Genomic DNA, 15205 nt, shown 5'->3' with positions numbered 1-15205 from the left:
CACAGCCTATAACTGTTGTTTTACCTCTAAAGTCAATGCAATTACCTCTTTCCTCTTGCTGCGGTGTATCCAATGTATAAATATTGCTAGGAGACATGCACTCAGTGTGTGTGTGTCTGTGTGTCTGTTTGTGTGTGCCTGTTTGTGTATGTGTGTGTCTGTGTGAGAAAGTTATTGGAGACGCTGTAGCTCATAAAGGCTTTGCAGTATCAATATAAACTTTCTCTAGAGCTACAGGGCAGAGCATTTAACAGCGTAGCGGCGTTCTTTATTTCATATTTTGCAAAAAATGCTTTTTGGGATAAACAAAAATAAAATGTGAGTTGTGCTACTCCCGTTTATTTACTAACATATGGATTCATGTACAATATGAGGGTCTAAACATTTGCATTACAAACACCCATGGGAAACCAAACATTTACAGGGTTTTTCCAAACCATCCAAGATTATTTTTACAGTCGGCGGTGCAAATTCACACAACCACCAGACAGTTAATTGGATTTTGGAGCTGAGCTGGTGATAAAATATCAAGTCTGAGACACAGGTTCAAAGATACACACACACATACAAACACACACACATACACACACACCTTCAGCAAAGTGAGGCATTGAGTTGCATCACCAGCAGCAGTGTGAATGGATGGGCGCAATCATTACACGCACACAAACACTCCGCGGTAGGTGGGTATGAATAGATGGTCTGTCTCGTACTGGTGAGATTGGTTCCATCTGTCGTTGAGAGGGTTGCAGGGTCACATCCCACCTATTACATCTCTCTCCGTCCAATGACACTTTAGTCACCTAAATGTAGGTCTGCAATAGATGAAGCTAATCTGAACAACAGAGCGAGATGGGAAGGCAGGAAAAGATAGATGAAAAATAGATAGATATAAAGATGTATAGGTGAAAAAGTTGTAATCGTATAATGCAATCAATAATACTACCACATTTTAACTGGCAATTTCCCGTTGTTACTGTACATATCTAAAGTGAAAGTCAACAGATGCAAAAGGCTATTTGTGTTCATTTTTACAGTCACAGCATGCAACTCTTACACATACAAACAGGCCTCAACCAGTACTTCCACTTCTGTTACTGAAACTGTGGGTAGGACAAAAAGATGAGGGCAGGTGATGACACAAACATACAACAGAGATTAAGATGGACTGACAGAAGCCTTATCAATCAGAGACCATGGCAGGGTGCTAATCCCCCAGCCAACAGAGCAGAGAGTATATGCGAGAGGAGGAGATAGGACAGGCAAACTGAGAGAAGGAGAAAGGCGAAGAGGAGACGGTGAATGCGGCCCATTGAAGGACAATCATTGTCTATCAACATGAAGAATTACCTTTCTCGCTGTCCCCTCAGCGCACATACACACACAGGGGAACGAGTTGACCTGGGAGGGAACACTGATTGAATCTTCAGTGGGATTAACAGGGATTTAGCCCAGTGTAATGATATCTGAATGAGTTGATTAGCTATCTGATGACACTTTGCTGTTTGACCTCTACAGCCCAATAACAACTGGTAACTCATTCGCTTAGGTTGCATTCTAGCAGGGAGAGAGAACTAGCAGTCATAAGGAACTCCTTGAGGCAGCTAAATGAACCTTGAAACTGTGTCACTGTGTGGGCAGCCGTGGCATGATCAGTTATGGTTAAAGATCTGTGTTCATGTCCCTGTTGAGGCAGGGACAAACCCCACGAGCATTGACAAAGTACGACCATGAAGGTGGGGAAGGGCAAAAGCTTCCCAAGAAAGCTAAAGTACAAAAACAAATATGGCTGCTAGCTGTGATTTAAGACGGCCACACGCATGAGAAAAATGTGATGATGTAGAGAAGAAAACTGGTGGGAGAGGCATTTCGGGGGAAATGGCTACCTAAGCATCACTGGAGCCTGGCCCCGCCATACAGTACAAAGAGGAAAACAAACTTTAAAAGAATAGTTTGACATTTTCAGAGATGCAACTTATTAGTTCTCTTGAAAATATAATAAACTAAACCATGATACAATGCAAAAGAAAACTGATATACTTTATATTTTTGAGTAAAATGCTTTAACCTACCACACAGAATGCAATGCATGCAAATAAAAGCATACAATAAAAATAAAAATAATGAATACAATACAGAGATTGTATGGAACAAGAGAATCATGAAGTATGAGCACTCCTTGGTACAAGACATTCAACGCAAATAATGCAGACAGTAAAATATTGCATTTGCAGGTATATTCATATCCTGCTGTGTAATGAAGACCATCTGTGCGGTTGTGATTCAGAAACATGGAGTGGCGGTGCAGGGAGAGTCCTTCTGTCACCTCGACACAGATCTGATCAGAACTTGATTGAGATTCTGACGGCTTTCCCATCGTTAACGCGGATGTTATGTGAGGTTTGTGGAGACCAGAACTGGAGAGTCCCTTTTTTCACACCTTCCTGCATGCTGCCACCCGCTGTGATGAGTGGAAATATTCTGCTTTGAGTGTCATATATGGATTTCCGGGATATCAACTTCTCTGAGCTTGATACATGTTTTTGCACAACCATGGGGAAGATCTTGAAACAAATACAAATCTGGCCATTCTATATGTCTAATGCTGATGTTTTTCTTTAGCTAGGTTATCGATGCATATGCTGTTAATAGCAATTGGACGTAGTGATTGTGACGTTACCCATTGGTAGGTAGCAAGGTAGCAGCATGTTAACCACAAAGGAAGCAACGTCTTAAAGCATACCCTGATTTATGATTTATTATACTTTTTAAATGAACATCATTTACAAAAAAGACATTATGCTATAATGAAAAAAACCTTGAAGCGAGCTATTTAAGATCACCCAAACGTCGCCACTTAGTTTAATCATACTTCAATCCTAGACATTGTGCCTGAACCACAGTAGCAAAATATGTTATAGAGTGTTGTAGCATCTAACAAATTCCAAGTGTTATGTCTTTGTTAACAGGGAGCAAAGAAGTTGAGTTGCCAATAGGTCAAAAACATAAATATGAAAGTTCCCCTGCTGGCTCAGCAGGATCTGGAGTTGGTCTATCGATCAGTTTACCAGAGCTGGGGGTGCAGTCCATTTCTCTGACTTGACATTTGAGGGTGGTTCTCGTGAATTCCTCTCATATATTGTAGGAAGTAAGACATGTCAGATGAGTAATGCATCATGGCTCCTATCAACAATTGTTCCCCAACTGTAGGACTTGTCTTTGTATGTCCATACATCATTGACAACTTCTCCTTAGATGTGATGTCACGCTGAGTCATGTTGGACAATGACGTCATGGATCTAAACTAGTCGCTTAAAGGTCTCCTATCATGCTATTTTTAGGCATATATTATAGGTCTCAGATATATAAAAAAAATATTAAAAACATGTCTATGATGTGTTTTGCTCAAAATATCAAACAGATCATGCATTTTAGACATCCCTCATATCCCTCTATTTAAGCCCTGTTATAGAATTGTTGATCTGGGTCCTTAGCTTGAAAATAAAAAAGGGGGAGGGGGAGCTTGTGCCTGCTCCGAATTCTACGGGATACAGCTAAATGCTGCCATGATTAAATGCCATATCATGTTCCAAACCACATCAAGGATTATTTCTGAAAGGATTATTTCCTGCTTTTTTACACACGCTCTCTCCAGTACAGGTTAGCTCTGAGTGTTAGTGATGCTAATGTAAACAAAGACCATATTACGTCCAAAACAGTCGGGCATTGTTTCTGATAGCAACGTTTCTGATAGTGCCGTGGGTCCGCATTTCCGATATTACGTCATATGGGATGCAAATCTGGATCAGCTCCGTTGTACCCCCATTTTTAGATATGTAGATACGGAGGAAAAGAGAGAGGGTTTTGATTTCTTACACTTGTGAGTTCCCTGACACACCGGGGACACATATTTATGTATAAAGAAAGACATCAAAAAGTGCATTTTGCATGATAGGTCCCCTTTAACATCAGCAAAGTCAAATGTGCTTCACAAATGGGCTTGTCCACCAAATACAAAAAATGATGTTGCTGTAGCTGTATGTATATAGTCAGTAGGTCCAATGTCACAGGAGAACAGCAGTTCTGAAAAGAAATTGCATGTACTGGGAAGTGAAACAAAATACATGATCATTGTCTGGAGGCTTCCTACAGCACAGATGCCATCTCCATTATCGCTAAAATGTGACAGTGACAAAAACCCGAGGGCAAACAGGAACTAAATGAGCACCAGGATGACATTACTACACAGTGCATCTCCCAGGAGTCGGAGAAACTCGCCTGCAGAGGTTCAGCAAAGTATAGCAAACAACATTAACGGAGAAGTAGCTTGTTGATTGCAGCAGTCTGTGTGTGCGTACTCTGAAAACACACATCCTGCGAGATGCAGCAGGTGCCACATCATCAATCAAAGGAAGATTTTCTTCACACTACAATCAATTTGTAATGATTGTTATTATAGGATTGAACTGTAGTCCTTAATTGCTTAGATTCATTTCTGTTTTCCAAAGTCATAATTCATAATGATTTAATCATGGGCCTGTTTAAATCAGTGTGCTGTTTTTTATTATAGATATTATTTATTACTTTTATGAAAGGGTGTCAGCTAAAATATAAAAGGAATATTTATTATATTTATAAATGATATTGTAATTTAGCCCGCTCCCTTGATCTATGACTGGTTGGTTGTTTTTATCAATCACCTGCTGATGCATGGAAGCTGGAGGCTCTCTGCGCTCGGAGGATTGAATATGATCACATTTTGTGGATATTTTTAAGATTCTGCTCAGAAATGTTTACACTCATGTGACTTGACTGACTCCCTGTGTGACTGGGACACCGACTACGCTCAGCATGGCGATAATGAACATGTGAATTCAACCGTTAAGTCTGTCTACTGATATATTTTACTTTTGACCAGCTTCCGATTTATTATATGTGCTTTTGTTACTGATTGATCCCCTTTGCTGCTCTAATTCTGCTCATGGACCATTACTGTAATCAGAGGATGTTTGTCACATAGGGTTGACTTCCTGTTAACAGCTGGTGGCACTATGTATAATATGACTCATAATTAACCTGTAAAATTCCAGATCCTTTCTTAGTTGAAGCTTGGCACGACCATCCAACAAACAAGACAAACTGACACAGGACAGGGGAGAGACAGGACTATTTAAATATGAGGTGGAAACAATCAGGGGCGGGGCAGACACTGATGATGGCGGGAAAAACACACACGGGGAGGAAGAAACAGGGCCTGAGGTATATACAAAATAAAACAGGAAATGAGAGACAAAATACATAAACATAACTAAGACATTTGACGAGACACAACAAAAAGTGCCAAGTTGAATTGCAAATAGGGTGCAGAGCTGAACATGTGTTTAGAATTTTGGAGATTTGAGCTCAGGTTTTGCTCTTTGAGTGTGAGTTTAAATTATTGTGCTTTAGGTGAGATTTTAGTGTGTTAGCAACTGAAAAAAACTATAAAGTCTTATCTTAGGTAGGACGGCAGACTGAGTAGAGCTCTGATACACCCTGGTGGTGACACATTGGGACTGAAAAGACAGGTATGCAGGATTTGTTGTTGCTGCGTAATGAGTGAGAAACCACTCATATACTGCATTTTATGTTTTTTTGTAGTTGATAGACTAAATATGGCAATAGTATGCAGTTAGCATTCATACATAGACACCCAAACAGGGCATATATACCTGTGTATATCACAACATTTAAATAGTAACCATTAATCGTAGAATCATAACCCTAACCTGATCCTGACTTTAGCCCAGGAGACAAACACACATTTAAATATTACAACTGTACACTTTCTTTAAAGGAAACAAAGAAAATGTTCTCTATAAAGCACACACACACAGACACGCATGCACACACACACACACACACACACACACACACACACACACACACACACACACACACACACACACACACACACACACACACACACACACATGCCATGCTTGCAGACACATTCCAGCAGGTCATCTGCTTGAGTAGCAGAAAGCCCTGGCACTGTTCATTAATCACTATGTTGAGGTTTTGATGCCACAGCAGGAATGGAAATGCTGCTCTGACTCTCATAGATATACTATACTGCCTTCATCAGCTGCAACTAAGTCCAGCGCTGGGAGAAGTAACACTCAGGCATGGGTAAAGCCTGGTCCACTGCACAATTAATCATATATGCTTTTGGGAACAATGGGATCTTATGGCACATTAAAAAGATGTATAGGTAACAAATATAGATGATGTATTTCGAACAAAGATACAAGGTGATCTGTTTTCACGGGGACTGTGTAAAGAATGCATCAAAAAAAGAATAGCAGAAGCTAAAGAATTGTAAACTAAAATGGCACATTTATCAAACCTATTTCAACAAAAAGGGATTCATAGCTCAGTGGTAAGAGTGGCTGCGGTTATGAATGATTTTGCTTGTTTATATTCACAAGCTCGTGATCCTCGATAATTGTGCCGGCTCTTTTATTCTTCGTTAGCATTATAGGGATGGCTCACATGTGTAATACAATGGTCCTCATTCATCAAGTGTGTGAAAATAGCGTAAAATGTACCATGGAAATTATCCTGGATGCCTGCCATGTGTGATTAATGAGACATCCTCACTGTACCAGTCGGAGAGCAAATCATCCATCAAACGCAGCCGGGGAATTAGAACCATGTGGAACTAATTTACATTTACATATGACGCATGTGAATTAGGACTGCTTGGTGACTCTTGGCTCATTAAGGTTTGGCTTAGCCTGCTACATGTTCATAGTTTACATAGATGCAGGCCACTGCGTTTTAAACAAATGTACAGCAGTAGATGTGGCCCTTAACACAGAGGAGTGTTTGATATCATTGTCAAACCAATGTTATTAAAGGCTGTCATAAAAGCAACATTGAGATTGGAACAGACATCGATTTTTCTAAATGTATCACTTAGAAATATTTATTCATACAAAACATATTAGAAAACACAGATGAATAAGAGATAAACTGAAATCAAACGTATTCAAGTAAAGTTCAATGAGCTACTTGTAAAAAGTAACAATCATTCTAAAATGGGCAAACTTCTTCCAACAGCTTTTTTTATTGTTACCCCCCTGAATGTTCTACCACAAGGGGGCGCACAGCATCCTGTAATTCCATGTGATTTAGCAGGAGCAAATCCACATCAAGCTTTCAAATGTATCGGGAACAAATATCATTAAAGATAACACTTGTCATACATTCTCTCACAGTGAAATTATGATATCCAGCTACAGACAACAAACATGTCTCGTAAAGAGAATAAGCATTCAAATAAAGTATACTATTTGTTGCATTTATTTGTCACACAGTAACTCTGAATAATAAGTTAAAGCCTTTCCTAAAACAGCTGTGCAAATGTTTGGTGGCACCAGCTGTTCATTTAAGAAGTGCACTTCTCCGTGTCCTCTCTGTGGAGACAGCGCTCTCATTGGTTCCTTGCAGGCCCGACAGCTCAAACACAAACATGAGTTCAGCTCGGGTTTAAATGTATTTCACTCTTCAAGTCTTGCTCGGCTGTCAGGGGACGATGCATGTTGCCTTTCGAAGGGCCAGGTATCCGGTCACTACATCAGTGGGGAGGAGGCGGATGTAGGAGAACTCCTCAGAGGACGTGAAGCGGAGCTTTGTCTGAGGGTCTGTGTAGTTTGCCTGAGGAAAAAGAGAGCGTATTCAGTGTGTGCTTCAGAGAAGATTTAAAAGTGATTTTGTTTATCGTAAAGTGAGTATTTTAGTAAAGTGATAACTCACAGGGAGTCCAGAGATGTCAGAGTATTTCTTGGTTGGCTTCAAGGAGGGAGGGGCCTCAATGCTGTAGTCTGTGAACACAGAGGTCTTACATTTAATTACTTGTAGACTTTTCTGTGCAGTTTCGTAATTTATGTAATAATATAGCACAGCTTTGACTTTTTTTCAAAACCACCACACCACAAAAAAGATTCAGTTTCATGTACAGAACCAGTCAAATGTTTGGACACACCTTCTCATTCAATGGCTTTTTGTTTATTTTAATGTTGTTCTACGTTGTACATTAATACTGAAGACATCAAAACTATGAAAGAACACATATGGAATTATCTAGTTAATAAAAAACTTTGAATGAGAAGATTTGTCCAAACTTTTGACTGGTAGTGTACTTTTGATAAAAGTGTGCAACATGAAATTATAAGATATAAAAACATACAGTTGGGATCATCAAGCTTCCAGGGTAAAGTCCGCTCCAAAGCCAGAATCTGTTTGAGATTTTTCCAGGTCCGGTTCTTTTTACCCGCTGCTGCTCCACCAATCCCAGAATGCTGCAGAGATTAAGAGAGGGGGCAGAGACAGTGAGGGAAGAGCCTCAGCAGCAGATGAATTTAAACCCACATGGACGCGGACACTCACCACGAAGGCGGGGTCTTTGAACGGTGGAGGCTTCGCTGTTGACTCTGAGAGAACATTTGGAGCGATTTCAACTGTTCCCACTGCCTTCACCTCCGCCACCGACTCTGCTGCTGTTATCTGATGAAGCATGAAAGAGGACATCAGACAACAAGAGTAACAACAACAGAAACAACACAGAATTAAAAATATTTGATTTTAACTTTAACTTTTAAACACTTACATGAATCTTAAAGATACAATTTAATGACATTGCTTTCTAGCTGTTACTACACAGCACTTATGTACATATTTGCTTTTTGGCTATCTTTTTATTAAAAACATGATTTGTTCAAACAGTAGTAGTAAACATAACAGAGAATTAATCAGCAACTCTTTTTTCTTTGATCAACCATTTAAAGGCAGTTATCAGGAAACAATACAAACAAATCTTTGGCGTTAAAATATGCTGCTTTTTTCTTTGTTTTCGATGAGGGTTCAAGTGTCGGTAGAGAATTCAGTATTCAGAGGTGGGTACATTTGGGTAGATTCTGGCAAAGTACAATTTTGTGATACTTGTACTTTACCTGAGTATTTACATTGTATGCTACTTTGTACTTCTACTCCACTACAGAGGTAAATTGTGTGCCTTTACTCTGACACATTTATTTAATATCTTTAGTTACTTTGCAGATTTGAACTAATGATTTCAAATATAATAAACACATAATTGTATCCTGAAATGGACTAATCTGCATAATGAGTACTTCGTATATTTTGATGCTAATATTTTTTTACTTTTACTTGAGTTATATTTTAACTGCGGGACTTTTACTTGTGACAGTAAAACTCTGATCGGAGTACTTCTCCCACCTCTGTCAGTATTTGAAACCCTTGCATTGCATCTTAGCTACTTTGAATTCCCTTGCACACAGAAAACGTTATATAGATCTCTGAGTTTCGCACAATGATGCACGCTTCACATGCAGACGGTAGCACTGTACCTGTGTCTGTGTCGCCGCTGGTGTGGCTGTCAGCTGCCCTTTCTTCTTCTTGCTGCTCCCGGGGACCGGCTGAGCGGGACCGGCTGAGCGGAACCAGCCGCCGGGCTCGCGGGACGCTTCTTCCCCCGCGGGGCGGCCGGGATGGCGGCGGCCGGAGGAGCCCGGACGGTGATGGGGATCTGAGACGCCATTCGTGGTGACCGAAATAGTTGTGATATACGCTTTAAAGGCGAATGAAGCTTTCTTTCTCTGTTCTTACTAGCAATAGTTAGCTGCCTAACGTCCGCATAGTTAACACCGGATATGAATGTATTTCACTTCCGGTATCAACAATCGGAAAGCGTCTTCTTCTTTTCTCGGTATCGGAAAGCGTCAAAATACAATCATTATTTTGAATCATTTATTTAAAAAATGATTGTATTTTCTTGATTAATAATGTGTAACTAAACAAACACAAATAACTGTAGGTGTATTTATGTTAATGTATATGCAGTATATAATAATGTGTTAATAATATAATAATAATGTGGTAATAATAATAATAATAATATGGTAATATAATAATAATATGGTAATATAATAATAATAATAATAATAATAATAATAATAATAATAATAAAATAAGAATAATAATAAAATAATAAGAATAAAAAAGAATAATAATAATAATAATAAAAATAATAATAATATAATAATAATAAAATAAGAATAATAATATAATAATAATAATGTAATAATAATAATAATGTGGTAAAAATTAATAATGGTAATATAAAATAATAATAAGAATAATAATAATAATAATAATAATAATAATAATAAAAATAATGATAATAATATAATAATAATAATAATAATAATAATAATAATAATAATAATAATAATAATAATAATAATAATAAAAGTACATGCATGCATACTTACCTGTCTGTAACTTCTGCCAGCTTTCCGTGAACTCTGAAGTTGTACAGACAGGTGTAGTCGGGGTGACCCCAGTTGCTCTCAACTTGTAGTTTCACGTATTTGAAGACAACTTTTCCATGATCCTAAGAGATGTGAGAAAAGAGCAGAAACAGCTTGTTGAGTAAAAACTGACAGTATGGGAAACAAATTATTTAATGACAAAACTGTTACTCCTTTAATATTTCAGCTTGTGTGTGAAAAAGAAGAATGGACATGTGTGTATTGCATAGTGTAATACTCACAGGTAGCTCAAAAGTTTGTGTTGCGTCCCCGTCCTGATCATACAGAAAGGTTCCTAGATAGGTTCCTTTGTCATCTAAAGTATTCATGCCCTGCAAGAGAGGAATATAGAGACACAGTTGAACACCTTATTGTTCCCACTTAAACTGAACATCTGTAATGTAACAATGATACATTTGTGACTTACATAGACAGAAAACGTCTTTGGGGCGCTAGGAATGATGCCAGTTGGGGACAAGTTCTTTGAAATGTGACCTAGTGTCACATGGCTGATGTAGACTGGGTGTGACAGGGCGATGAATAAATGCCCCCGCCCACCTTCAAAGGGCCAGCACCGTCCTACAGCCGGGGGTGAGCCTCCCTGAGTGAAGAAAGAGTATAAAAATAGAGTTGAGATGGTAGGTTGCTTAAAAATCCCAAACCTTTCTATAATTTGCCATTTGTTTTGGTGTTTGTAGATCCTACCTGAAGGACTGTCCTTGGGTGTACAGGTCGTTTACAACACATTCCAAAAAGATAGGCGCAGCTTCTTCGTTTGGAGTACGTTTGTGAAGACTGATCAAGTAAAACTCTTGCCTCTGCACAGAAAAAACACACGCACAAAGTGAGTGAGATACAATCGTTCTCAAAGTTAAAAATATGTTTGGATATTACAATCTAACAGATGAAAATGATACATATGATTTAAATGTCTTACGTTGACTCTCCAGAGCGAAGTTGGGCATAGTGTCCGCCACCGGTTGCAGGGAGTTCAGGACTTTGTTTAATCTGAGAATCTCTTCACTTAATGTGTTTACTAAAGGATGGAGGGAAACAAAGCATAAAAGAAACCGTTTTTTTCACGATTTTCAAAAGATAGACAATATGAAAGTGTTTAAGAAGCTGTCAATGTTTCTGTTGCTAATTGTGTTGCTGTCACTGTCACTAGTTTGTTTGCTAATGAAAATGATACATATGATTTTAATGTCTTACCTTGACTCTCCAGAGCGAAGTTGGGCATAGTGTCCGCCACCGGTTGCAGGGAGTTCAGGACTTTGTTTAATGTGAGAATCTCTTCACTCAATGTGTTTACTAAAGGATGGAGGGAAACAAAGCATAAAAGAAACCGGTTTTTTTCACGATTTTCAAAAGATAGACAATATGAAAGTGTTTAAGAAGCTGTCAATCTTTCTGTTGCTAATTGTGTTGCTGTCACTGTCACTAGTTTGTTTGCTAATGAAAATGATAAATATGATTTTAATGTCTTACCTTGACCCTTGAAGTTGGTCATTGTGTCTTTGTTTAATCTGAGAAACTCTTCTCTGCATGCAAATCCTGGTAGATGGAGAGACACAAAGAATAGAAGAAACAGGTCAGAGACATTTGTTCTTCAAAAGACAGAAAATATAAAAGTAAAAAGCTGAGGAACTAAAGTTGATAGAGTTGTTTGTTACACTTACCAAAATACAGGACGAGTATGAAGAAGAGAAAGCCAAACATATTTTGGTTGAATATAGTGGAGAACCTGCTGTTTCTGTGTCTGTTACTACTTGTGTTGTTGACATCGTTTCTGTAGGAGTCGCTCATTTCGTTGCTGTCATAGTCACTAATTTGCTTGCTGTCTTTGTAACTCTTTCTGTTCTTGTCCATGTTTGTTATTATGTTATTATTTATGTTTCTGGTGCTGGTTTTGTGTCTTTCTAGGTAGCTTGTGGACTCTGCTCTACTACTGCATGAAGAGATCCTCAAACATCTGCTGTTAACAGTCCTGAATGTAATTTAAATAAAATAAAAAGTTAAAGGTCTGAAGATCTATAATGAAAATTGTAGACACACACACACACACACACACGCGCGCGCGCACACACACACACACACACACACACACACACACACACACACACACACACACACACACACACGCGCGCGCGCTGCGCGCACACACACACACACACACACACACACACACACACACACACACACACACACACACACACACACACACACACACACCACACACACTCACACAAACCTTAGCTTACCTGTTCAGGTGTTCCTTGTAGCAAATGATTGGTAGTCCATCATTGTTGTAGTATCCTTGGGAGTCTAATCGTGAGCTTCTCCGTGACATGACTGTAAACCAAACAAAAGAGCTTTTACTACTGTAAACAACTTCTCCAAATATTGTAGTTGCCCTTGGTTTAAGTTAACACCACTGTTAAACTACTATTAGCTGTAAATGTGCTTTTTCAAAGGTTCCAATGATAGAAAATAACACAATATCTAAACAGGATGAAAAGCTGCTTCTACGGAAAAGCTATCATATATTAATTTACTTATTTTGACCCTTTAAACTATTTAGTATAGTAAAATGTTGACCACTCAGGGCGAAGCCACATAAATATGGTCTGGCCTTTGTGCTAATAAGCAATGATAATAATGATAAGAAGTAATACTGTTTGATGAAGAAGTCTGGCTGTAAATGTAGTCGGAGATAAATGAATATCTATCTATATATCTAGGATTAATATAACTTTCTGTCCTGTCTGCTGCCTGTTGTGGGTTCAGAAGATGAAATGGAACTTCACTTTCCTTCCAGAACCCTAGAATTACCTTTGGTGTTTTCGAATTCTAAATACGTCACAATTAACTAGAACTATACGTCATTCTCACACGTGACTGCATGTGCTTGCCAGTGTAATTTACGCACACACATTCCATTATGAATCACGTGATTTGTTAAGGCAAATTCAAAGAGCTTTAAATAAAGGCATATGAAAACATTGAAACACCCACTATCTACACCATGAATGACTAAATAAAATCAAGTAGATTCTTTAAAACTATGGAAACAATAAATGAATATGAATTTAATAACGAAATTACACGTGTAGTAGCTCACTCCTGTCAGTGGAGCGCTGCTGCCCCCATGTGTTTAATGGGAGGTGTTGCACCCAGAAGGCTGTCTGAAGGCATTGGTACAAAAATACTCATGATCACATAACAGTGTGTGAAGAAAGACCATTACTTTTTATTTGCACATCTTAATAATGTGATAAACTAACTTTCGTGTGAGGTTATTTGTGATCATGTGTTTTTAGTGACATCACCATGAACAATTGTCTTGAAAAAAGTATTCTGATCTTTTTGGCTGATAAGCACATACAGCTTGCACTACCCCTCTTAACAAGAAGTGAGAGTGATTTGGTGAGAGGTTTTATAAACATTTTTGTGACCACATTTCTTATTTTTACCATTTCCCTTCCTTTTACATTAATCTTAAGAAGCACCACATGTGAAAAATCAGCACAGCATGTCCACAATCAAATTATATAAAAATGTAAACACATTTACATTTGAAAAGAAACAATTGCTTACATCAAAGTCAAGACTTTCAAATTAAATTCTACCCCCATCTGTTGTGAGCAGTTTTACCCAAATTGTGATTTTTTCCCCCCCCATTCCATTGTCAGAAAAAGCACCGCCACATTGGCCTGTTAGTAATAGTAATGAAAGCCCAATATGACTATAGCTATTAATGCAAAGACACTTCCTTTGGCCTGACCTGTGAGAGAAAAAAAAATTCCCTGCAGGCAACTATGAAGTAGTTCAGGTAAAACGGTACAAGCTTAGCTGTCAGCATTACTCTCTACGTGCTGAAGTTGCCTCCAGTAATATGCTGGTTGGCTACAGCAGGAAGCTATGCCTTGGGATGTACATGGTTCTTCTCCCTGTTGTTCAGTCACAGCGTTTCGCATAAACACCTTTGAGGGGAAAGTGCCTCCAGCATATCCATCAGTCTGCACTGGCCCACCAGGGAAGGACCTGCCAGCATCCAGGCATCTCGCCACAAAAAAAGATCTACTACATTGAAATTCAACACAGAGAGCTGCTGCTGAGACCTTGATGAACTGGGGGATGCTGCTGTTATACTGTATGTGTATTTGAGACACTCACAGAAAAGCCTAACTGCTTATTTGCTGTCCTTGTCCTGTTTTACGGTGAATGGAGGAGGGCAGCGCCGTATAGATATTATAGGGCTCTGGAGGAGGGGAAATGCTGATTCACAGGAAGGTCTTTCCAAATGTCTCATTCATTTTTCAGCGCCGGCACACTGCTGTTGCCAGCATCATAAATAAAGTATACCTAGGGACTCTCCTCAAGCTCAATTGAAAACAGATATGAATGTTTTATAGATGAAGTTAAACTATGAGCTGTAACTGTTGGGCATTGGACCCGCACACCCCTTTTCCTTATTGATACATCACTTACTGCAACAGCCATACAGTCGGCTGCAGCAGCATGCAAGAATTAACGACACGAAGGTCAAAGATTTCTGCTCAAAATGGGCTCAACCTTACAGTCTAAACACACCTGTGTGCCACACAGAGACCACCTGTCAGGGAGGGCTCTCAGCTACCATCCTGTTGACACAGATAGCCATGAAAAAAAGCGATTTAATGGTGAAGTTGATTTTCAAGTTGACACGGACACACATGTGCATACAGTACATGTTGCTAGCCATGTCAATTGAAATGAGATTATGTAAGCAGGTTGGGGAGTTTTCTGCTCTAGTGACACTCGGTGGTATGTAAGCACAGCCTGAAGCA

The 15205-nt window shown here is 38.9% G+C and overlaps 2 protein-coding genes across 3 annotated transcripts; both read right to left on the bottom strand.

Moving 5' to 3' along the window:
* Positions 1-6931: 6931 nt before the first annotated feature.
* ino80c (INO80 complex subunit C) lies at positions 6932-9812 on the bottom strand. The gene is given in 6 exon segments (XM_034127218.1): positions 6932-7701; positions 7801-7868; positions 8234-8345; positions 8434-8550; positions 9414-9500; positions 9503-9812. Coding segments are annotated over 6 exon segments (618 nt in total). The 5' UTR covers positions 9605-9812; the 3' UTR covers positions 6932-7569.
* A 516-nt stretch (positions 9813-10328) lies between these two features.
* Positions 10329-12948, bottom strand: LOC117480059 (SUN domain-containing protein 3-like). 2 transcript variants are annotated; one of them, XM_034127217.1, is made up of 8 exons: positions 12638-12948; positions 11865-11930; positions 11589-11687; positions 11314-11412; positions 11082-11194; positions 10804-10977; positions 10619-10708; positions 10329-10459 (listed from the first exon to the last, which is right to left on the bottom strand). In XM_034127217.1, exons 2-8 carry the CDS (start codon positions 11884-11886, stop codon positions 10334-10336), a joined length of 723 nt encoding a protein of 240 aa, XP_033983108.1. In that variant the 5' UTR covers positions 11887-11930; positions 12638-12948; the 3' UTR covers positions 10329-10333. The 2 variants fall into 2 exon arrangements, with proteins under 2 accessions (XP_033983108.1, XP_033983107.1); XM_034127216.1 differs by lacking the exon at positions 12638-12948 and adding an exon at positions 12056-12282.
* Between the last annotated feature and the right edge of the window lie 2257 nt (positions 12949-15205).

The sequence above is a fragment of the Trematomus bernacchii genome, unplaced genomic scaffold, assembly GCF_902827165.1.
Source record: "Trematomus bernacchii unplaced genomic scaffold, fTreBer1.1, whole genome shotgun sequence".
NCBI lineage: Eukaryota > Metazoa > Chordata > Actinopteri > Perciformes > Nototheniidae > Trematomus > Trematomus bernacchii.
Note: the sequence above shows the minus strand (reverse complement) of the source record. Positions and strands in the feature narration are given on the sequence as shown.